Raw genomic sequence first — 19,770 nt, 5'->3', positions numbered from 1 at the left:
GAACAGAACTTACGACAGCTTTCTAAGATGAATAGAACTTACGACAGCTTATGACAGCTTTCTAAGATGAACAGAACTTACGACAGCTTTCTAAGATGAACAGAACTTGACAGCTTTCTCAGATGAATAGAGCCTATGAATAAGATGAATAGAGCCTACGACAGCTTTCTAAGATGGATAGAGCCTACGACAGCTTTCTAAGATGGATAGAGCCTACGACAGCTTTCTAAGAATAGAGCCTACAACAGCTTTCTAAGATGAATAGAGCCTATGACAGCTTTCTAAGATGAATAGAGCCTACGACAGCTTTCTAAGACGAGTAGAGCCTATGACAGCTTTTTAAGATGCACAGAGCCTACGAGAGCTTTCTAAGATGAATAGAGCCTACGACAGCTTTTTAAGATGAACAGAGCCTACGACAGCTTTCTAAGATGAACAGAACCTACGACAGCTTTCTAAGATGAATAGAACTTACGACAGCTTTCCAAGATGAACAGAACTATCAGAATCAGACAAAATGAGCAAGTTTAGTCCTGGTCAAAATTTTACGTTCAATGTGGTGCTTACCATTGTGGACTCGCCTCTACTCATGATGAGGAAGGCATGTCCCCCCTCCATGTCTTTGGGCGTCTCCTCACCCTCTTGCTCCTCCTGCCCTGCTTTATCCTCCCCTTGCTTATCCCTCTGAAACACAACAGATCACACAAGGCCTTCATGTACATATACGGGAAACTGGAGCCTACATTTACTTATTGTGTGAGTGAGTGTCTTCTTGGGGTTTAACATCGTATTTAACAATTTACTTATTGTATGATTCTTCTAATTACTGGAACATATCAATTTTCACATGGTTAGTCCATCTAATGAATAACGTATACATATCTTCACTTCTCCGTAAAAAAACGAAAGAGAAATGTCACTTTTGTTACTTTCAGCACTACTAATATCTATCCTAAAAATTAGAAGAATTACAGTATCTTGTTTGTTTTCAACAGTATATTTTTCTTTATTTATTAGCTTGAGATTTAACACCATCCTCAAGTGTATTTCACTTAAGCTACAGGAACTCCTGTTGTCACATGACTGAAAAAAACAAAGTGTAATGTAAAATCCCACACACACACACACATATATATATACTCTAAATGATGTAAAATTTTGACCAACAAAATGCATCTTTGGAGGCAAATAAATGTCATCAGATATTACTTTTAGAGTAGTAGAATATCACCCTACCTTCCAAACAAACCTAAGAACACTGTCCTAAAATCAATACAGCTGAGTCTGTAAACATGAACAGCTTAGTCATGGACAAAATTAGGTCAGTTTGGGTACTACAGGTGGAGTGCTACCACTCAGAGATTTTTATTTATTTTTTTTTTTTCTGGATTGGTGTTTTACACTGTACTCAAGAATATTTCACTTATACGACAGCGGCCAGTATTATGGTGGGTGGAAAACGGACAGAGCCTGGGGGAAACCCATGACCATCCGCAGGCTGCTGGCAGACCTTCCCACGTACAGCTGGAGAGGAAGCCATTATGAGCTGGACTTAAACTCACAGCGACTGCCTTGGTGAGAGGCTTCTGGCTAACCAAATAAGCCAGGGAGGCCCCCACCAATCAGAGAGGTGTCTTTTTCCTGAGTTATTACCTCTGTCAGACTGTTGTCTTTCTTCTCTTCAGCAGTGACCTCTGTTTTGGGGCCAAACACTGTCCACATATCCACGCAGCCTGGAAGTTCAAAGGTTGTCACCACCTGGGGACGGATTGTTCTCTACAACATTAAGGGGCATTATGGGAAATCAGGAGTGGGTTGATGTCAAATGCAGCGGTCTTATCTTTGCCCATCATAACATATACATCCACATCAAACTGGTTAAATTCAGAATAATACTTCTATTTAGGATCTATCTGCCTACATGCAACTTTATGGTAGTTATCCACCGATTTGCTGGATGAAATTTTCTGCACATCTATGCCTTGAGCTGAGCATTAATGAAATAAATTTCTATCTAGATGTGCATCTAGGAACATTTCAACAATTCTTTACTACTGGAGACACACATTTTGTAAATGTAAGAAATATTCAGATTTATTCATTTATTTGATTGGTGTTTTACGCCGTACTCAAGAATATTTCACTTATACGACAGTGGCCAGCATTATGGTGGGAGAAAACCGGTCAGGGCCCTGGGGAAACCCACGACCATCTACAGGTTGCTGGCAGACCTTCCCACTTACGGCTGGAGAGGAAGCCAGCATGCGCTTGACTTGAACTCACAGCGACCGCATTGGTGAGAGGCTTCTGGGTCATTACGCTGCGCTAGCGCGCACTGAGCCACAGAGGCCCCAGAAATGTTCAGAGTATTGTTCCTTAGTTTGTTGTGCTGAAATTTGTATATCTGGTTATGGCAGAGATTTGCGCTCTCAAAACTTTGTACTTTATTTACTCATTTAAATCCATTCAAGACAACCTGAATTAATTAAGAAAGGAATAGGTCTGCGCAAACCACTGCCTTTTACCACATTATACAACTATTACACAAACATCCTGACATATACATGTAAATTTGCAAGCAAAGCAGTAAAAGTCGTTGTAAAAAACTTAAATCTATTAACTGAATGGTGATATGTCAAGCTCACCTGCAGCACTGAAAGAGCACCGTTTTTTCCATACCCTGATGTTGTCACCAACTCCAGGTCCGGGTCAATACTGTGGCTAAACTCCTCTGACAGGAACGCAGGCTCTCCCATGGTGATCTGTCCGCAGGGGCCAATGTTCAGAATGCTGTCACATACCTAGAGACAATACAGATTTTCCCATTGTTATATGAAGAAGGTTGTCGTTGTATCAAGCTGTTAAGAGGATTACAACTGTTCTAAAGGGTGAAACAGCATCTGATTAAACCATACGTGGGATATTTAAACTTTTAAAAAGAGAACCATCATTTATTTATACGATATGTAATTTCAACTGAAATAGCTGTAAAAGAGGATGCCAATACTGAGCAGACGGCTAGTATAAAGTGAGGAAGCCATTTTGAAAATGTTATTAAATCAAACGCTTTGCTAACGGATTGTGTAACCTAGGTTATTACTTAACCTATTGAATGCATAAAGATACAGCTGACAACAATGAATTAGTACAAAAAATGTAATTTTTTCGAGATTGTTTACAACAATTTGCAAGTAGTTAAGTGAAGTCGAACAATTATCTTTGTGATGACTCACTACCGCTGGTGTGATTAAAACCAGTTGATTTACATCCCGTACACGTATAACATTCAATGGTCTTAGCCCAAACTACATTCATCTCACAAATACTTACTCATGTTGTTGTTGTTCATTTCAGTGCATAGTGAGCAGTGTGTTCACAGCAAATGCCCCAGTCAATACAAAATCCTTCAGAAGGGCCAAGAGAAAGAGCTTATAAAGATTTAAGATACTTTGAAAAATAGTCTTTTATTAGAAAGAAACATTAACAAGACACTGTCTTATCCTTTAAAGTCTGATAATGATGATTGTTAAGGGTCTATACTCACCTCAAAGACAAAAGAGAGGATGGTGGTACCGGCTTGGGACTCTGTAGTGCCATACACCTCCAGTTCATCCAGGTCATCAAGTTGCGAGATGTCAGAGGCTGGGGGGCAGATATAAAGGTTCATAAATGGGAGACTCGAGGACGAGCTACACCCATGGTCCAAATGACTGTAGAACATATCATATTCTTCTGTTATGTTGTAGTGTGTGTGTACTTTAAATGTGTTCCATGAACACATGTACAACGATAATTGTGACATAATACAGGAAAGAACAAATGAGTTCACAGCTTTGAACCATCCTGATACAGATGGGAAGGAGTCGTACGTGTTCCCCATTGTGCAGGCACTAAGGGTTGTGTGATACAAATGTTACTGTAAATTGATTGACGAATATTTTAGCACAATACTCAATGATTTCTCACCTGCACGATGACAGTCAGGTCAGGGAGGAAACTGGAGTGCTTGGACTACACCACAAATAAGTATCTCGCAGCCAAATCTAGCTACATTCAACATGTTTTCATACTTACATGTGTACAAGTAAATATTACTAGCTTTCAGTGGAATTCGAATTTGGTGAGAAAGTACCCTAACACGACATTCCTTATGAATATACAACTTCTAACTTTATTAACACAACGTTTCAATGTAGATACATTTAAATGTAAAGTGATCACGATGTTAACTCTATAAATTATAACTTGCTCAGGAGTAAATTGCAATAACAAACTATTAAACAGACCTGTATATGCAAATGATTACAATAGTACTTATGAAGCCAATGCGACAAATCAACATAGACTACAACAATAAAGTAACTTAAAATAACCTAACCTAAAGCAATGCTAAACTGACTTATTATCAATGTAAGGGTGGAAATGGTGAGAGGGTAAATATGAGAGAAATTCAAGGAATTATTGAATTTCTGTGACAACACAAACTTCAGATAAATCATTTACTGTGTACACAGCTCTATTTTCCATTCACAATGAAAAACAGCACAGCTATCATAAGTAACAAACGCATGGATTTTTACTGGTTAAATTACCTGTATTTACCAAGCAAGTCTTGGGAATCTATCAAAAAGGGAGTGAGTGTGTGATTGTTTTCAGTCGTAAACGGTCTCTCAGTTCATATACACGTCCATACAGTTGTGGCAGAGCTGATTCTCAAGACATATCAAGACTGTGCGCAGAATTTTAATATCCGTCGGCCCGCTTATGTGCAATGTAACTGGGCGCATCTTTCAGACACTTTACACGAGTAATGTCCGCATGATTATTTAGGTAACTTAATTGTTGTAGAGAATACAATTTATCTTAACAAAAATAAAGCAAACTAAATATATGCACAAATATTTACCCATAACTTCTCCTGTATCCAGCTTCTTTTTCTTGGCTGGAGGTTCCTATAAAAGTTCAGATTTTTACGATAATCAGACATCAAGTAACCGAGCTGAAACAACAGTTCTTTGATTATTACCACAATTCCACACTCCTCTTAGTGCACATTTTAACAACTGCTCAGCTGTCAACAATTCTGAGATACATTTCCATACTCCTCATAGCAGGACACAATCATTTTTAGAAAATACCATTTGTTTACGATTGCATTAGTGTGAAATGGCTATACTATAACCTCTACACAAACAACAATTAGATTTCCATGGGTATTTCGTCCTTCTCACCTGTCGTTTAGGGGCAGGGTCCACCTTAGGTTCTGAGCCCTCCTGAGCTTTCTCTGTGTATTTCAGTAAGAGGGAGTTCCCAAGCCTGGATCCCAGGAACAAATAACCCTCCTCACAGACACACATCTGAAAACAGACACACACAACCTATTAAAAATGTAACTCCGTTTCTTCCATGGAATGCTGCCATATATGAAGGATTAACTATCTGGCCTCCTGCAGAAATTTATTTATTTAGTTGATTGATGTTACACGCCATACTCAAGAATATTTCACTTATACAATGGCGGTTAGCTTTAAGGTATGACGAAACGGGGCAAAGCCCCAGGGGAAACCCATGGCCATTCGCAGGTTGTCTCTAGCTGAAAGGATTGGGGTACAAATTGCTATTATGGAACAGACAAATGGTAGTTATGAAATCTGTTATAGTATTGACCAGGGCTTCAACTCTCACTGTTGATTTCACATCTTTGTCTTGCATGCCTTCAAGAAATCTCATAGTATTCTGCATTATGGAGTGGAAAACAATCTGATAACAATCTCAATATAACCGTTTCCAATTAAATTCTACATCAGTCAATAAGACAAGATTAGGCCATTGTTAAAAGTATTTTTGTGTGGGGTAACCCAACTCACTCTCTCAAAAACGGGCCATACCCTATTGTGTTTGTTGCGGTTTTGATAGAAGATTTCTTTCTCATATATACATTCTCTAAATTTTACTCTCACTATTAATTAAGTGTAGTCTTTAAAATCTCGATTTTTTTCATTTGCCAGAATGAAAACAAAACTTTCCCACTGACAGACCCTATTCTTTGTGACAGGTTACCTCCAACGAAGAATTTTTCATGGGTGGCCTTATACTTTCTCAATTCTGCCACACCAGTTTGCTTGAGTTAGGGACAGTAAACGTCATGCTCAAGAATTGTTCACTTATATGACGACATTTATGGATAGATGACAACAGAGCGTCCAGGGTAGACCTCTGTTTTATTTTATTTACTTTACTGGTGTTTTACGGAGCACTCAAGAATATTTCACTGATACGATGGTAGCCAGCAGAAAGGTGAGAGGAAACTCGCCAGAGCCCTGGGAAATTCACGACTGTCTGCAGGGTGCTAGCAAACTTCCAATGTACGACAGGAGAGGAAGCCAACATGGGCTGGACTTGAACTCACAGTGACCATATTGGCGAGAGGCTCCTGGGTCATGGCTCTGCTCTAGCATGCTAACCATTAGGCCATGTTGGCCCCAGTAAACCTCTGCAGTTTAATGTGTACCACAGGTAGTGTGAATGGAAAGGTGTCAGCCAAGAGTAGTTTTTGACAGCATGGTAACCAGTACATATACACGATGATGTTTGACTTACACATGTTGTGAGGACACTGGATGCAGCTTTGTCAAAATGCAGACTGCGAACACTTCTCATCCCATCTACAACCAGGGTCAGGACGTACCTGCACACACAAACACATTCAACGAGTTTAAAATAGGGACTATTTTTTTTTCTGCAAAACCATGTATACAGAATACATTCACAAGTACCATATAAAATCACCTATAGTTTTCACTGGATTACTTACAATGCTGGAGCGGCTTAGTGAAAAATAATGTGACATTTAATATGTGATTTATGGTAAGCTTCAAAGGCTTATTGGGGGCCTCCGTGGCTTAGTTGGTAAGCGCGCCAGCGCAGCATAATGCCCCAGGAGCCTCTCACCAATGCGGTGGCTGTGAGCTCAAGTCCAGCTCATGCTGGCTTCCTCTCCGGGTGTAAATGCGAGGGTTTGTCAGCAACCTGCGGATGGTCATAGGTTTCCCCCAGACTCTGCTCGGTTTTCTCCCACCATAATGCTGGCTGCCGTGGTATAAGTGAAATATTCTTGAGTACGGCGTAAAACACCAATCAAATAAATAAATAAATAAATCAAAGGCTTATTTTTCACAAACTAATCATCATGCTGTATTACAGTTTCAACAACAACGTGGTTGGGGGTGCAGAATTCCGTGAAATACGAGGCAATTCTCTACTGCAATCTAATGATTCATCCCAAGTTGAACTTGATCAGGCTGTATGTTCCTGTTAACATTACTGAATCCGTAGTGCAGACCTTGTATACTTTGCTGTCACATACATGTAGCTAACCGGAAATCAAGAATGTAATTAATGCAAATGTCATGTAAGACATCCTCGGATATCCAATGTTGACAAACCAGCAAACTCACAGTTCTCCCCCTTTGAGAGACAGGACGAGTTTGTCATTGGATATGAGAGCAGCCTGGGCGCAGTCCAAGGCCATGCGCACTCCTTCCTGGGGCTCTGAAAGGGAAAGAAGAAGGATACTGTTAAACACATCTTGACACTCTTTAACTCATACATGCTTAGTTCTAGAATATAGATATTAAAGGTATATGGAAAATCAAAAGAGTAGATATACTAAAACATATGCAGATAAAAATAAAATTTTGATTCAAATCTTTTCAATCTTTTAAACATACCAGAGAAACATAACATATACATATATATATATATATATATATATATTTTCATGTCATTTGTTTCCTTCAAAGTTTCTTCGTACCAGCATCCTTCAGGATTTCCTCAAGTCATTGGTTTCCTTTATGTTCTCCTTGTACCATAAGTTTCCTTGTGTCATTGGTTTCCTTTGCGGTTTTCTTTACCAGTTAATATCAGTCAGAGAATAATCTCTGTATAAAGTTATCATCTAAGCTACAGACAATCAAAAGTATGTCTGAAGTAAATCTTACTGAGAGGAAATTGTGAGCAGGAGTCCGGTATAGAGTTGACAGAAACACCGTATGGAGGAACGCTTTGATTGAGGTAGAGCAGTGAGTTCACCGCAAACACCAACACACCACCTGCAACACAGGAAAAATAACATGCTATATTATATATTTGGATATATCTATTTGTTGATTGTTGTTAAAGAGGCTATATATAAGGTCTGTCAGTTTTCCGAGGCTCGTCTCGAAAATGAAATCTTCTTCAATATGGCATAAAACACCAATCAAATAAATAAATTAATAACACACTCAAGTTCAGTTACGAACCATTCAAAGGAAGCCTACTCAGTATCAACACTCACCCACAGGCACAGGTTTTGGGACAGCCAGTGACATTAGGCAGTCAAAGGGGGCTTGCTCAGTATCAACACTCACACGCAGGTTTTGGCACAGCCAGTGACATTAGGCAGTCAAAGGGGAGACTACTCAGTATCAACACTCACCCACAGGTTTTGGGACAGCCAGTGACATGAAGCAGTCAAAAGGGAGATTACTGAGTGACCAGATGATCGGGTGAACCTTCTCCAGGATGTTCAGGGAAATGGCAACAATGCAGCAGGTATCTGTCCTGACGGCCGTACGGCTGTAACACACAAAAAACACACAGTTAATAAAACCTATCAACTAACTTCAAAACTGTCAGGTGATTCCTGAAAGTTAAACTTAACAGAACCAGTTAAGTAGGTCATGGTGTATTTATAGCTTGTTCCTGGGTGTGACCTTTACTCTGTTGAAGGTGATACATTATCACCGCAACATCAGTGTTAAACGTACTACTGTAAATGGCTTTTTATTTGCGGGTATAAATTTTCCCGGATTTGGTAATAAGACACATTCGTGGGAATCAACTTTCGCGGATCTTAACAGAATTATTGGACAACTGATAAACGAAAATCAAACTTCAATACAGAAAAAGCAAGTTATAAAACAACTCAAGCATTCAAGTAACAATGTGATCATTTAAACTTGTCTGTACCTGTAGGATGTGACAAAAATTTTATACAACACAGTACCTTGATCAGACAAAGGAAGTTAATCCTCCTAAGCTTTTAATCTTTTGAAGAATGTTAATCTTTATAAAACGAAACCCTTACCTGCTGAGTGAGCAAATATTTGTGTCACTCACTCTGGGAGATGACGAAGGATTAAATGTGATATAAATAAATCCCACTGTTTAATTCTCATGCATCAGCAGTGTGAGTAAAACTTTAAGTGAACTGTGACAGATTTGAGCAAATTTCTCAGAAATCATCATTATGAAAAGGAAGTTTAAAGTGCAGAAACCCCTGAGCAATGTATTGGGTGCGTTGGAAAGGTGATCTAACTGGAAGGCAAGTACAGTCAATAAAAAAAACAGCCTCTCTCATTGTATGTATATCTTATCACATACACACGCCCAGTACAGATTATCAACTGGTATGTTTCTAACCACGGCAATAAATCAACAACAACAACGTCGCATTGTGGCGATACTTATACCGAGCTAAGCCTCCTTAAAAGAAAGCAAGATTAACTGACGATCAGTTAAGCTGGATTCGTGAAAGCAGGAATACATTCTAGTTAGGTATTTTTAATTAACGTGTTTGAAAACGTATTAGAACTGTAGTGCTTTTTAACAAAAGTGTAACGCATGCTACGTTAATAAATTACTTACATGGGTTTTATATTTGATGGCACTTATTTTCACAGAATTGTGTTTGCCGCGAAATCCGTGAGTGTTAGTACCACGCGAATTTAAAGGCATTTACAATATTTTCTGTAAACAAGTCTTACAATCTTCTATTTGAACAACTTTTAGTTTACAGGAAGCTCTCCGACATGTGAGAGATCAAGCTTGGAGCTTTGTAGTTCTTTACTTCTTTTATTTTTTCGAACTGACACATGAGCAGAAGATTATCTCCCTTTAGTCTATCATGTCATTGTACTCAGTCTTGTGTCAAAAGTAGTGCCACAATAAAGGTCCGAGGACACACCCATTAAGTTAAAGCGAGGTAGTCAGACAATTTGGGAAAAATATTATTTTCCCACAGTTGTTTTGAAAGGTTTATTTGGATCTGTTCGACTGGTCTTTTTCAACCATATGTTGTCGAGGTTTAGAAATCTCGCTTTTAATATGTAACGAAGTCAGAATTTGCTTTACATTTGTTTACATCATTCACAGCCGACTGTCGATGTGTCTTTATAATGGAATTCCCCTGAACTTCAAGGACTGGGTAGAGCCTAAAGCCTGTCACTGACAAGCACTTTGTGCTGAGCTGAAAGTCCAACTTTTATCATTCTAGATCCCACTGGATAGATTATGAGATAGTCTTGTCTTATTGAACAAGAATATTTCTCAATTACCGGTACAAGTAATTATAGGACAAAATTAGCGTAAGGCATTCAACTTAACTCAGAGGAAAATGATCACTATCACCAGAAATCGCGACCGAGCTTTAATTATTGCATGGGTGTAGCTAGGTAGTGTTTCTACCAACAGTGTAAATCTGTGGGCGTGTCCTTACCCAGACCATGTCTTAAGAGGTTCATACAAGATGAAGAGCGTGGGTTCAAAGTAACCGTGTAGAAACTGAACGTCCAGTACATTTGTGATCTTCTCGTCCAGCCTCTTCAGGTCTATGATGTAGGACGACATAATTGGAGATTTGCTGAATTGCAAAAAAGAAAAAAAAATATTTTAATCTAGTCATTTGTTTTCAAAATAACATGATGAAAAGTTGTTTAAAAGTTTGCTGAAACAGAGGGTGCAAAAAACATGGCTCTTACTAAAAATGATAGTCAATGTAAACCATCCCACCTAAACTGACAGAGGTTTGTATTTGCATAATTTATTTATTATGTATCACATCGTATTCAAAACATTTATTTCTGCTACAGTTTGGTATGTAAAAAGGCACTTTCAGGAGCACATACAGGGCTCAAAATGATACTTTTGATGCCTACACTTGAGTTTTTCTGATAAGAAATTAATCAAACTTCAAATAAATCCTCTTTAAGATGGATCCATCAATCAGAATCAAGCAAAATGTGTCACATGTTCCAGAACACCTGCTCTAAGGTGAAATATAGTACTTCCCTTTATACACGACAATGGCCACAACCACTGCCTCTTGCACACCAGAGTACCCTAACATATGACCACATCTAAACCGATGAGAGTCGGATTCCTAGGTATCACAGCTCACGGTCTCAGAGATGACCCCCATATAAACATCTGAAAGCTTGCAACACTGTTTTGATGTGCAGTGTCCATGACCTATTGAGTTAGCATTTTATAACATTACACATACTCAAATTACCATTCCAGAGATCTAATCAGAAAAATATTTGGGGGTCCACTGATTTCAAACATGGCAGAAGAAGTAAACTTTTTTCAAGTGCAGTTGCTAAAAAGTGGCTGCATATGGGCACTCAGACACCCCCCCCCCCCCAAAAAAAAAACAAAGATACTGAATAATTTTGAAAGGCATTAGTATATGTGTCTAAAATTCTACTCAAGAATCAAAATTAAAAAAAAAAAGTATTCAGACCTAAATCAATGCATTTTTAAATCTTTCAAGGGAAATTCTGAGAAGAATGACTGAATCTTATGGTTGCCCGATCATACCTGGATCCCATGACTGTATCTGTATCATCTGTGCTGACCTCCCGCCTAAAGGGTAACACCACCAGCTTGTGACCGTATATCAGCATAGCGGCACAGCGTCCATCTGGGTCCACGCGGATCAGCGGCAGGTCCTGACAGTCAAGCTTACCCTCCTGGGGACAGGGTTTAGTGACATGGTTGGTGCACGGAGTATTGTCAGTGTGGCAGATATTTACGATAATGTAATACACGTCAAGTACATGTGGTGCATGAATGGCCAAAAAAAGTTGTCCAGCCTTAATAATACTGTTCTCCTCCTAAGACCTGGCCTAAAAAGGATATTTTTAGGAGCAAATATAATAAATAAATCATTATAATACATTATAAATATATTAGAGATATTTCTTATACCAGTTAATAATTGCAAACCTTGAGTTCACTGTCCTCGAAATAATGGAGAGATGACGTCTTCAGATCATGAGTGCCCGGGTCATATTCCACAAGGGCTAGCTGTAGACAACACACACAAACAAATTAAAGACATGGATAAAACAGATACACAAAGTCATCAAAGAAGTAACACTGGGGCCATATCTAGAAATGAACAGAAGATTCTGAGACCGAACTTCATATTGTGAACAGACATATAAAGAAATTTTAATACATTAAAACTCAAAATGCTACTTTAAGAGAGCTTTATAGCCTGTGGATGAAAGAAATTTGTACGACAATTTAACTTTTTATTGGCAAACAATCATATTTTTGTTTAATTCACATGATGGTTTTAATACAGCTTGACTAGTCTGGGAGTCCAAACATTCTCTAAGCTAAAATGGCTCTAAATGTAGCCAAGTTCAGTTCAACTGTGTATGAAAATAAAATTTCCTCATTACAATGAGTAGGTTAACAATGTAGTATGCAGAGGCCGTTCAATTCGGCCTATCTAACCATCTGGTCAGGAAGAGATGTGAAAATTTGGCCAGTAGGACCAACATTTTTGCTATCAAATTTGGACATGCATGTTGTGGCATAGTGATACAGACCTGCATGTATCAGTACTGGTATTTCTAAAGCAATGGATACAAGTACCCGTATTTCCAAAGCAGTGGATATACAAGTACTTGTATTTTTAAAGCAGTGGATACAAGTACCCGTATTTCTAAAGCTATGGATACAAGTACCCATATTTCTAATGCAGTGGATATACAAGTACTTGTATTTCTAAAGCAGTAGATACAAGTACCTGTATTTCTAAAGCAGTGGATATACAAGTACTTGTATTTCTAAAGCAGTGGATACAAGTACCCGTATTTCCAAAGCAGTGGATACAAGTACTCGTATTTCTAAAGCTATGGATACAAGTACTTGTATTTCCAAAGCAGTGGATACAAGTACCTGTATTTCTAATCCAGTGGATACAAGTACTTGTATTTCTAAAGCAGTGGATACAAGTGCCCGTATTTCTAATGCAGTGGATACAAGTACCTGTATTTCTAAAGCTATGGATACAAGTACTTGTATTTCCAAAGCAGTGGATACAAGTACTCGTATTTCTAAAGCAGTGGATACAAGTACTTGTATTTCTAAAGCTATGGATACAAGTACTTGTATTTCTAAAGCAGTGGATACAAGTACTCGTATTTCTAAAGCAGTGGATACAATATCTTGTATTTCTAATCCAGTGGATACAAGTACTTGTATTTCTAAAGCAGTGGATACAAGTAACCATATTTCTAAAGCAGTGGATATACAAGTACTTGTATTTCTAAAGCTATGGATACAAGTACTTGTATTTCTAAAGCAGTGGATACAAGTACCCGTATTTCCAAAGCAGTGGATACAAGTACCCGTATTTCTAAAGCAGTGGATACAAGTACTTGTATTTCCAAAGCAGTGGATACAAGTACCTGTATTTCTAATCCAGTGGATACAAGTACTTGTATTTCTAAAGCAGTGGATACAAGTACCTGAATTTCTAATCCAGTGGATACAAGTACCTGTATTTCTAATCCAGTGGATACAAGTACCCGTATTTCTAAAGCTATGGATACAAGTACTTGTATTTCCAAAGCAGTGGATACAAGTACCCGTATTTCTAAAGCTATGGATACAAGTACTTGTATGTCCAAAGTAGTGGATACAAGTACCTGTATTTCTAATCCAGTGGATACAAGTACTTGTATTTCTAAAGCAGTGGATACAAGTACCCGTATTTCTAAAGCTATGGATATGAGTATCTGTATTTCTAAAGCAGTGGATATACAAGTACCCGTATTTCTAAAGCTATGGATACAAGTACTTGTATTTCTAAAGCAGTGGATACAAATACCTGTATTTCTAAAGGAGTAGGTCTTTAACTCAAAGGGTGTACTAATTAGCCAGAAATATTAATGAAACATACTAACGATAACAACAATCAAGTCCTTAAATCATTTTGAGGCATTGCAACCTCTCAATCTAAGAGAGCTACAATGTTACTGGAGAATAAATAATTAATTTGGGATTAATGCCACATTAGTGTGGTAGCGTTTCAGCCATACCGTCACGACCATGACAAGAATATTTTCTCACCAGGAACGAGGGTTTTTACATGAGAATTCAATATCAGAACAAAAAGAAGCATACTTAAAACCAGGTAAACAAAACTCAATTAATATTTCAAAAACCTCTTAAATTTAAGTTTGTATACAATATCCCTGTGAGTTGTAAAGTGTCATGAACATTACAGCATCACCAATAATGTTATCACAACATTTAATACAGGGCTATAGCCCTGTGGAGAACACCATTACGGCTAAATATAAATGAGGGTGTATTCTGTTTACTGACGCCATTTGGGAGAGCTCTACTAGGCTATCATTAAATATATTGGGCGTAATCTGACCGACCCTCCAAAAATGGGTCCACCTGAAAAGGTTTAATTCGGATTTAATAGACTTTTTTTTATTTCTCTTACAATGTTAATTTTTCTAAAATCCTACCTTTTTGATCAGCCACAATAAAGAGAATTCCCATCCGACTGATCAGGGTGACCCTATTTTTTGTGATAGGGGCTTGGTACGCCCAGAACAAAATGTTATGAAAACGGCCCCAGGTTTGTAGTCATTTTTCACAACAACCCTGACTACTGGCTATACGTTTCCTATTCTTTTCACCCCGAAGACAACAACAGTGATACCAGAAGTCCATCCACTAGAAATATGCAACTCCCTTACAGCTAGTCTCTACGGCATTGTACACATGTTACATCATCTGTAGAAGCTCAAGCCACCTACTAAAGAAGTATGCCAACCTCTTGGGTTGAAATTGTGAGTCATGGGAAATCTAATGTAAACCGCTCCTACAAGAACTATGATTTTTCTAATCATTCTTGCTATGCAATTAAAAACCCAGTGACTATTTTTATATTTCCTAGCTAACTCTAAAACCATAACTATCAAAGACACTGTTGTCCGTTTACATAACTCTCCGTTAACATAATTTTTTAACACAACAGTGTTTGGAACATTTTTTCTCACCATGCATCAGCCATTTCTCAAATGTTTGATGTTCAACAGAGAGAAAAAATATTTGGCTGCGCAGATGCGTTACACATAAATGTGTTAGAGATTGAAGAAAAGCGTAGAAGTCGAAGTAAGTGCCATGGAAACTAGCTATAAGGAAGTTGCATACTTGTAGGTAATGGACTTTTGATGATACACATAAGACCACATATGATATCTTGTACCTTGGCCTCCATGAAGCTGAGCAGTAAGGCATCTCTGTGAGCACCTGCCAGCTTCACACTCTGCATGGACATGATATTCCCAAACAGGGAGTAGGAAGCTAAGCATTCTAGCTTACACTTCTTTCCCTGAAGATCTGAAAGACCAAGACAAAACTAGCAATTCATACCATGAATCTAAATGGTTTTTAATGTCATACTCAACAGTGAGTGAGTGCTTGGGGTTTAATGTCATACTTAACAATTTTTCAGTCATATGACGATGAAGGAATCCTTAGAGTGCATGTAATGTGCCTCCTTGTTGCAGGACAGATTTCCCATGTTCTTTTATCTAGTGCTGCTTCACTGAGACGCCTTACCAAAGGTAAGTAAGCCGCACCGCCTAAGCCATTACACTGATATGGGTCAACCAGTCTTGCACTATCCCCCTTCATACAGGACGCCAAGAGAGGAAGCTGCAACTTCCTCTTTCAAAGTCTTTTGTGTGACTCGACCCAGGATTGACCCTTGATGTACCGCTCTACCTCATACTCAAGAACTTTCGCTTCAAAAAAATGGCGGTCAAGTTTATGAGTTTAGGGGATCTAAGTTTCCTGTGTACTTCATCAATCTTTACCAAGTACATGACAAACCTCTTCACTTTAAGCTGCAGCTGAAGTGGTCAAACAATATATAACTCAAATATATTAACAATCTCAACCACATTTAACCCAAAAAACTCTGTAAAGATCAGAACATTTAAAAACTCTCTTGATCATATTCATGAACTGTTCAATTTGTAAATGAGTACCAGTATACTCAACAAAGTATGAATGCAAATATTTGATCAACACCATTTTCAACCGAAAGCCATCTACTTGAACCTTGAACTTTTCTGTGTTTGGAGGTAATATTCTACAGCCTTTCATATATTTCCATATTCATATAACACAGAAGATTTACATACTCCTCTGTGCAACCATTGCCCACAACCAAATCTGCGATGTACAAGGACTGTCAAGAGTTTTGTATTCTTATTGGTTAACAAATCATACATCTAATTTTAGGTTTAAAACATGGCTTATCCGAAAGAGGTGTACAGTTTGTGTTTGTCCCATCTTTAGAGGGTTGTAGTTTCTTTGCCAAAAATCGCAAAATTGTATTAAACTTGTTCCCATGGGGACTACACAGACAATGGACTCATTTCTCATATAACTGATATTTTTCAAGTAATATTATCATTGAAAGATAAACCACACTTCTTACCTTTGTCTGTTAATGTATCAAGTGGTATTTCAGCCTGTAACATGACAAAATACCATATCATTAAAACAATAACCCAGTATTAAACTTAAGACATTACAACAGTTTATTTTCACATCTTTTCTTTAAAATGAAAACATTTAACACACAGCAGGGATGAGAACGCTTTAATAGTTCTATTATTTCTTTCTTTGATTAATTTTCCGCTATATTGAAGAATGCTACACTTCTTAAAGCCACATTAGCATTCCAGGCAGTGCTCTACCACACCCAATACAACAGAATGGCCATGGTCAAATTTGCACTCCGTCCTGGACAGATGGCTTTCAAGTTTAACGCTGTAGCTCCTTTCCAAGGCCAATAAATCAGCAACATTTCAAAGTAACATTTTCTACATGGAACTGTGAACTGGTACACAATTTGATTCCAATGTAGAATTTCAATGAAACGGAAACTCAATGTAGCAAGCATGTTGCCGCAAGGTTAGAGCAAAGACTTCGGAGTGAAAATGAGCACTCAGCTTCGGTGTACTGTGAGATCTTGTGACATTTAAACCGAGAAATGGTGGCCATCTGAAATGATTAATTAATTTACTTTGTTTATTGCTATACACCATACTATATAATACTATAAGAATATTTCACTTCTTGACGGCGAACAGCATTCAGGTGGGAGGAAACCGGGCAGAGGCCAGCTGAACCAATGAGCATCCGCAGGTAGCTGCAGACCATCCCACATACGGCCAGGGAGGATGCCAGCATGAACTGAGCTTGAACTCACAGCGACCGCATTCGTGAGAGGCTTCTGGGTCACTGCGCGTCGACGTCAGGCTAATCACCTAGACCACAGAGGCCTCCCATTTGAAATGCAAGTTTGGTTTATAATATATGTAGATGTACTGGTTTTCATTACACTAAGGCCTTTACCTCAACATCTGGAAACAGTCTGTATACATGAAGCTGGTTAACACCAGCTGTAACCAGGTTCTTCTCCCTGGGGGAGAAGAAGTTACAGTAAATGGCATGCTCTATCCCTGTAGAAGGGTGAGACTGCTTGTGAATGGCATACATCACAGCTTCTGGGTGCGAGTCAGTTCTCTGCTAGTTCAGGCGGTCAGATATCCCACTGGAAAATAATACAAGATTAAAACAGGTATTAAAACTGCAAGCCTCATTCCACATCACTTATATAATCATATTCAGTATATCAAGAGTTCTCTTGATTGCTGGAAGTCTGATGAGCAATAAGGACAAAAAACAACAACAAAGAAAACAATAAATAATAACATAGAAAATGTTCAACTCAGCAAACTAAATGTATTTGCTAGTCTATGCAGATGGTCTCAGTGTGAAATTTTATAATCCTTTTCCTCTCCTGCAGTATGTGGGAAGGTCTGCCAACAACCTGCAGGTTGGGTTTCCCCAAGGCTCTCCCCAGTTTCCTCCCACCATACTGCTGGCTGCCGTCATATGAAATATTCATGAGTGCCGGTACGGAGTAAAAAACCAATCAAATAAATAAATAAAATTCTGACATTCGGAGTCCACCTCTACCTCTCAACAAGATGGAACCGATGGCAATAGAGATCGCACTGATGGCCCCCAAACTTACCTACACTAAACATACAAGTTTTTTTTTTATGACCTTCTGGGCTGAATTAAGACGACTGAAGACGGATCTACATGCACGTCTAGGTGGACTACTTACCATCTGGTTGGCTTTGGCAAGTCTTTGTAACTGACGAACTTTCGTACAATTGTATGTACCACATAATTTCACCATCAGAGCGAGCGATGTGTGCGTGCATCGGCTGTGGATGGAAAAGAAGTGATCTCTCGTAAACCCGAACGATCCTACGATTTTTAACGTTTCGAGTTTTGTTATTATGTTGTTGTTGTTTCAAGCAAACACTCGTCACCGGCGCATAAACGTTGTCATTATTGCACATAAATGAAATCTTTAGGATACAAATCTAAGCCCATTAGCCTAAAAAAATGTTGGTCCATGCAATTTATTTACATCAATTACCTGGCTGATAAAGTTTCCACTCAACGTGAGAAAAACAACGAACTTGTGCTTTCCGCCATGCTTTTCGCCGGTAACATCCGGTACGACTTATCTCCCTTTATTTCCATCGTAGATTTATTGTTTAAGCTCCATCCCATTGGGTCAACCTTCACACTGGGAAAGGCCGGAGTCCAGGCAATCAGAAAACTATGCGTATGAATGCTTTAATTTTTTCTTTCAGTAGAGTTTTTAACGAGAGTTAGATGAATTTTGTTGTGTGAATTATACGGTCGGCTTTATGAACCAAATAACCTGTGCTTAATCTCTCAGGATCAGACGTCTTCAGAAATGTTTCCCAGCCTTCAATATTGGAATACCGGTAGTTTTTATTACCCTATCAAAAGTTTACTAAGGCCTAATGTTTCCGCATATTTTGTCTGAAGGTGAAAATAAACACAAAAATGTGATGGAACGTATTCTGTTAGTATGGTCCCTAAATCATTCAAACATTTGGATACGTGCAATTAGGGTCTATACTTCTTGTCTTGAAGTCTTAATAAATATGAGACAATATAGGAGCCTATTCTCCCAGATAGGTCTATAAATCTTGGTCTGTAAGGCCTTAGTATGATTTTCGATGAGCAGACAATGTTAATTTGTGTTCAAAAGAATGTGTGTAAATCAATTACTGCACATGCAGGGGTAACTTGGGTCATTTTTTTTTAAGGAGTGGCTTGGCGGACCTATACACGTATTTTATTGTGAGCCAACACTCGTAAATTTCGATAACGTAAATTAAAGATTATTTGTAGTAATGGTATGACATAAAGCACTAATCCAGTTTTTAGGCAACTAAAATCAATATCGATAAAGATTAAATAATTATCCATAATCAATTAATGCAGACACACTCATAAGTGCATGCTGCCTCACTGCATGGAACACTATGCCGAAGACACCAGAGACGACACCTAGTGCAGTCTTAGTCCGCTATAGTGCCGTAAAAAGAATTTGAAATAGGATAAATTCAAAACTTCTGTATACATTTGACGTCACATCACTACCTTGATACATTTATTTATTGTTTGATTCGTGTTTTATGCAGTGGTCAAGAATATTTCACATATGCAACAGGACCCATGCAGCATTATGGTGGCTGGAAACCAGACGGAACC

At 38.4% G+C, this 19,770-nt stretch overlaps 1 protein-coding gene across 1 annotated transcript in view; it reads right to left on the bottom strand.

Moving 5' to 3' along the window:
* LOC135465548 (cleavage and polyadenylation specificity factor subunit 1-like) overlaps window positions 1-18,496 on the bottom strand; it is a 52,468-nt gene extending 33,972 nt beyond the window's left edge. Inside the window, 17 exon segments of the mRNA XM_064742786.1 lie at window positions 568-684; window positions 1,654-1,776; window positions 2,646-2,801; window positions 3,545-3,642; window positions 4,907-4,952; window positions 5,232-5,357; window positions 6,601-6,688; window positions 7,458-7,551; window positions 8,001-8,111; window positions 8,480-8,619; window positions 10,541-10,684; window positions 11,644-11,795; window positions 12,052-12,132; window positions 15,350-15,483; window positions 16,592-16,625; window positions 17,515-17,713; window positions 18,296-18,496. Coding sequence (XP_064598856.1) covers window positions 568-684; window positions 1,654-1,776; window positions 2,646-2,801; window positions 3,545-3,642; window positions 4,907-4,952; window positions 5,232-5,357; window positions 6,601-6,688; window positions 7,458-7,551; window positions 8,001-8,111; window positions 8,480-8,619; window positions 10,541-10,684; window positions 11,644-11,795; window positions 12,052-12,132; window positions 15,350-15,483; window positions 16,592-16,625; window positions 17,515-17,658 — 1,788 coding nt within the window. The 5' untranslated portion in view covers window positions 17,659-17,713; window positions 18,296-18,496.
* Between the last annotated feature and the right edge of the window lie 1,274 nt (window positions 18,497-19,770).

This window comes from Liolophura sinensis, chromosome 5, assembly GCF_032854445.1.
Source record: "Liolophura sinensis isolate JHLJ2023 chromosome 5, CUHK_Ljap_v2, whole genome shotgun sequence".
Classification (NCBI taxonomy): Eukaryota; Metazoa; Mollusca; class Polyplacophora; order Chitonida; family Chitonidae; genus Liolophura; species Liolophura sinensis.
The sequence above is the reverse complement of the archived record's forward strand: the minus strand, read 5'-3'. Positions and strand labels throughout refer to the sequence as shown.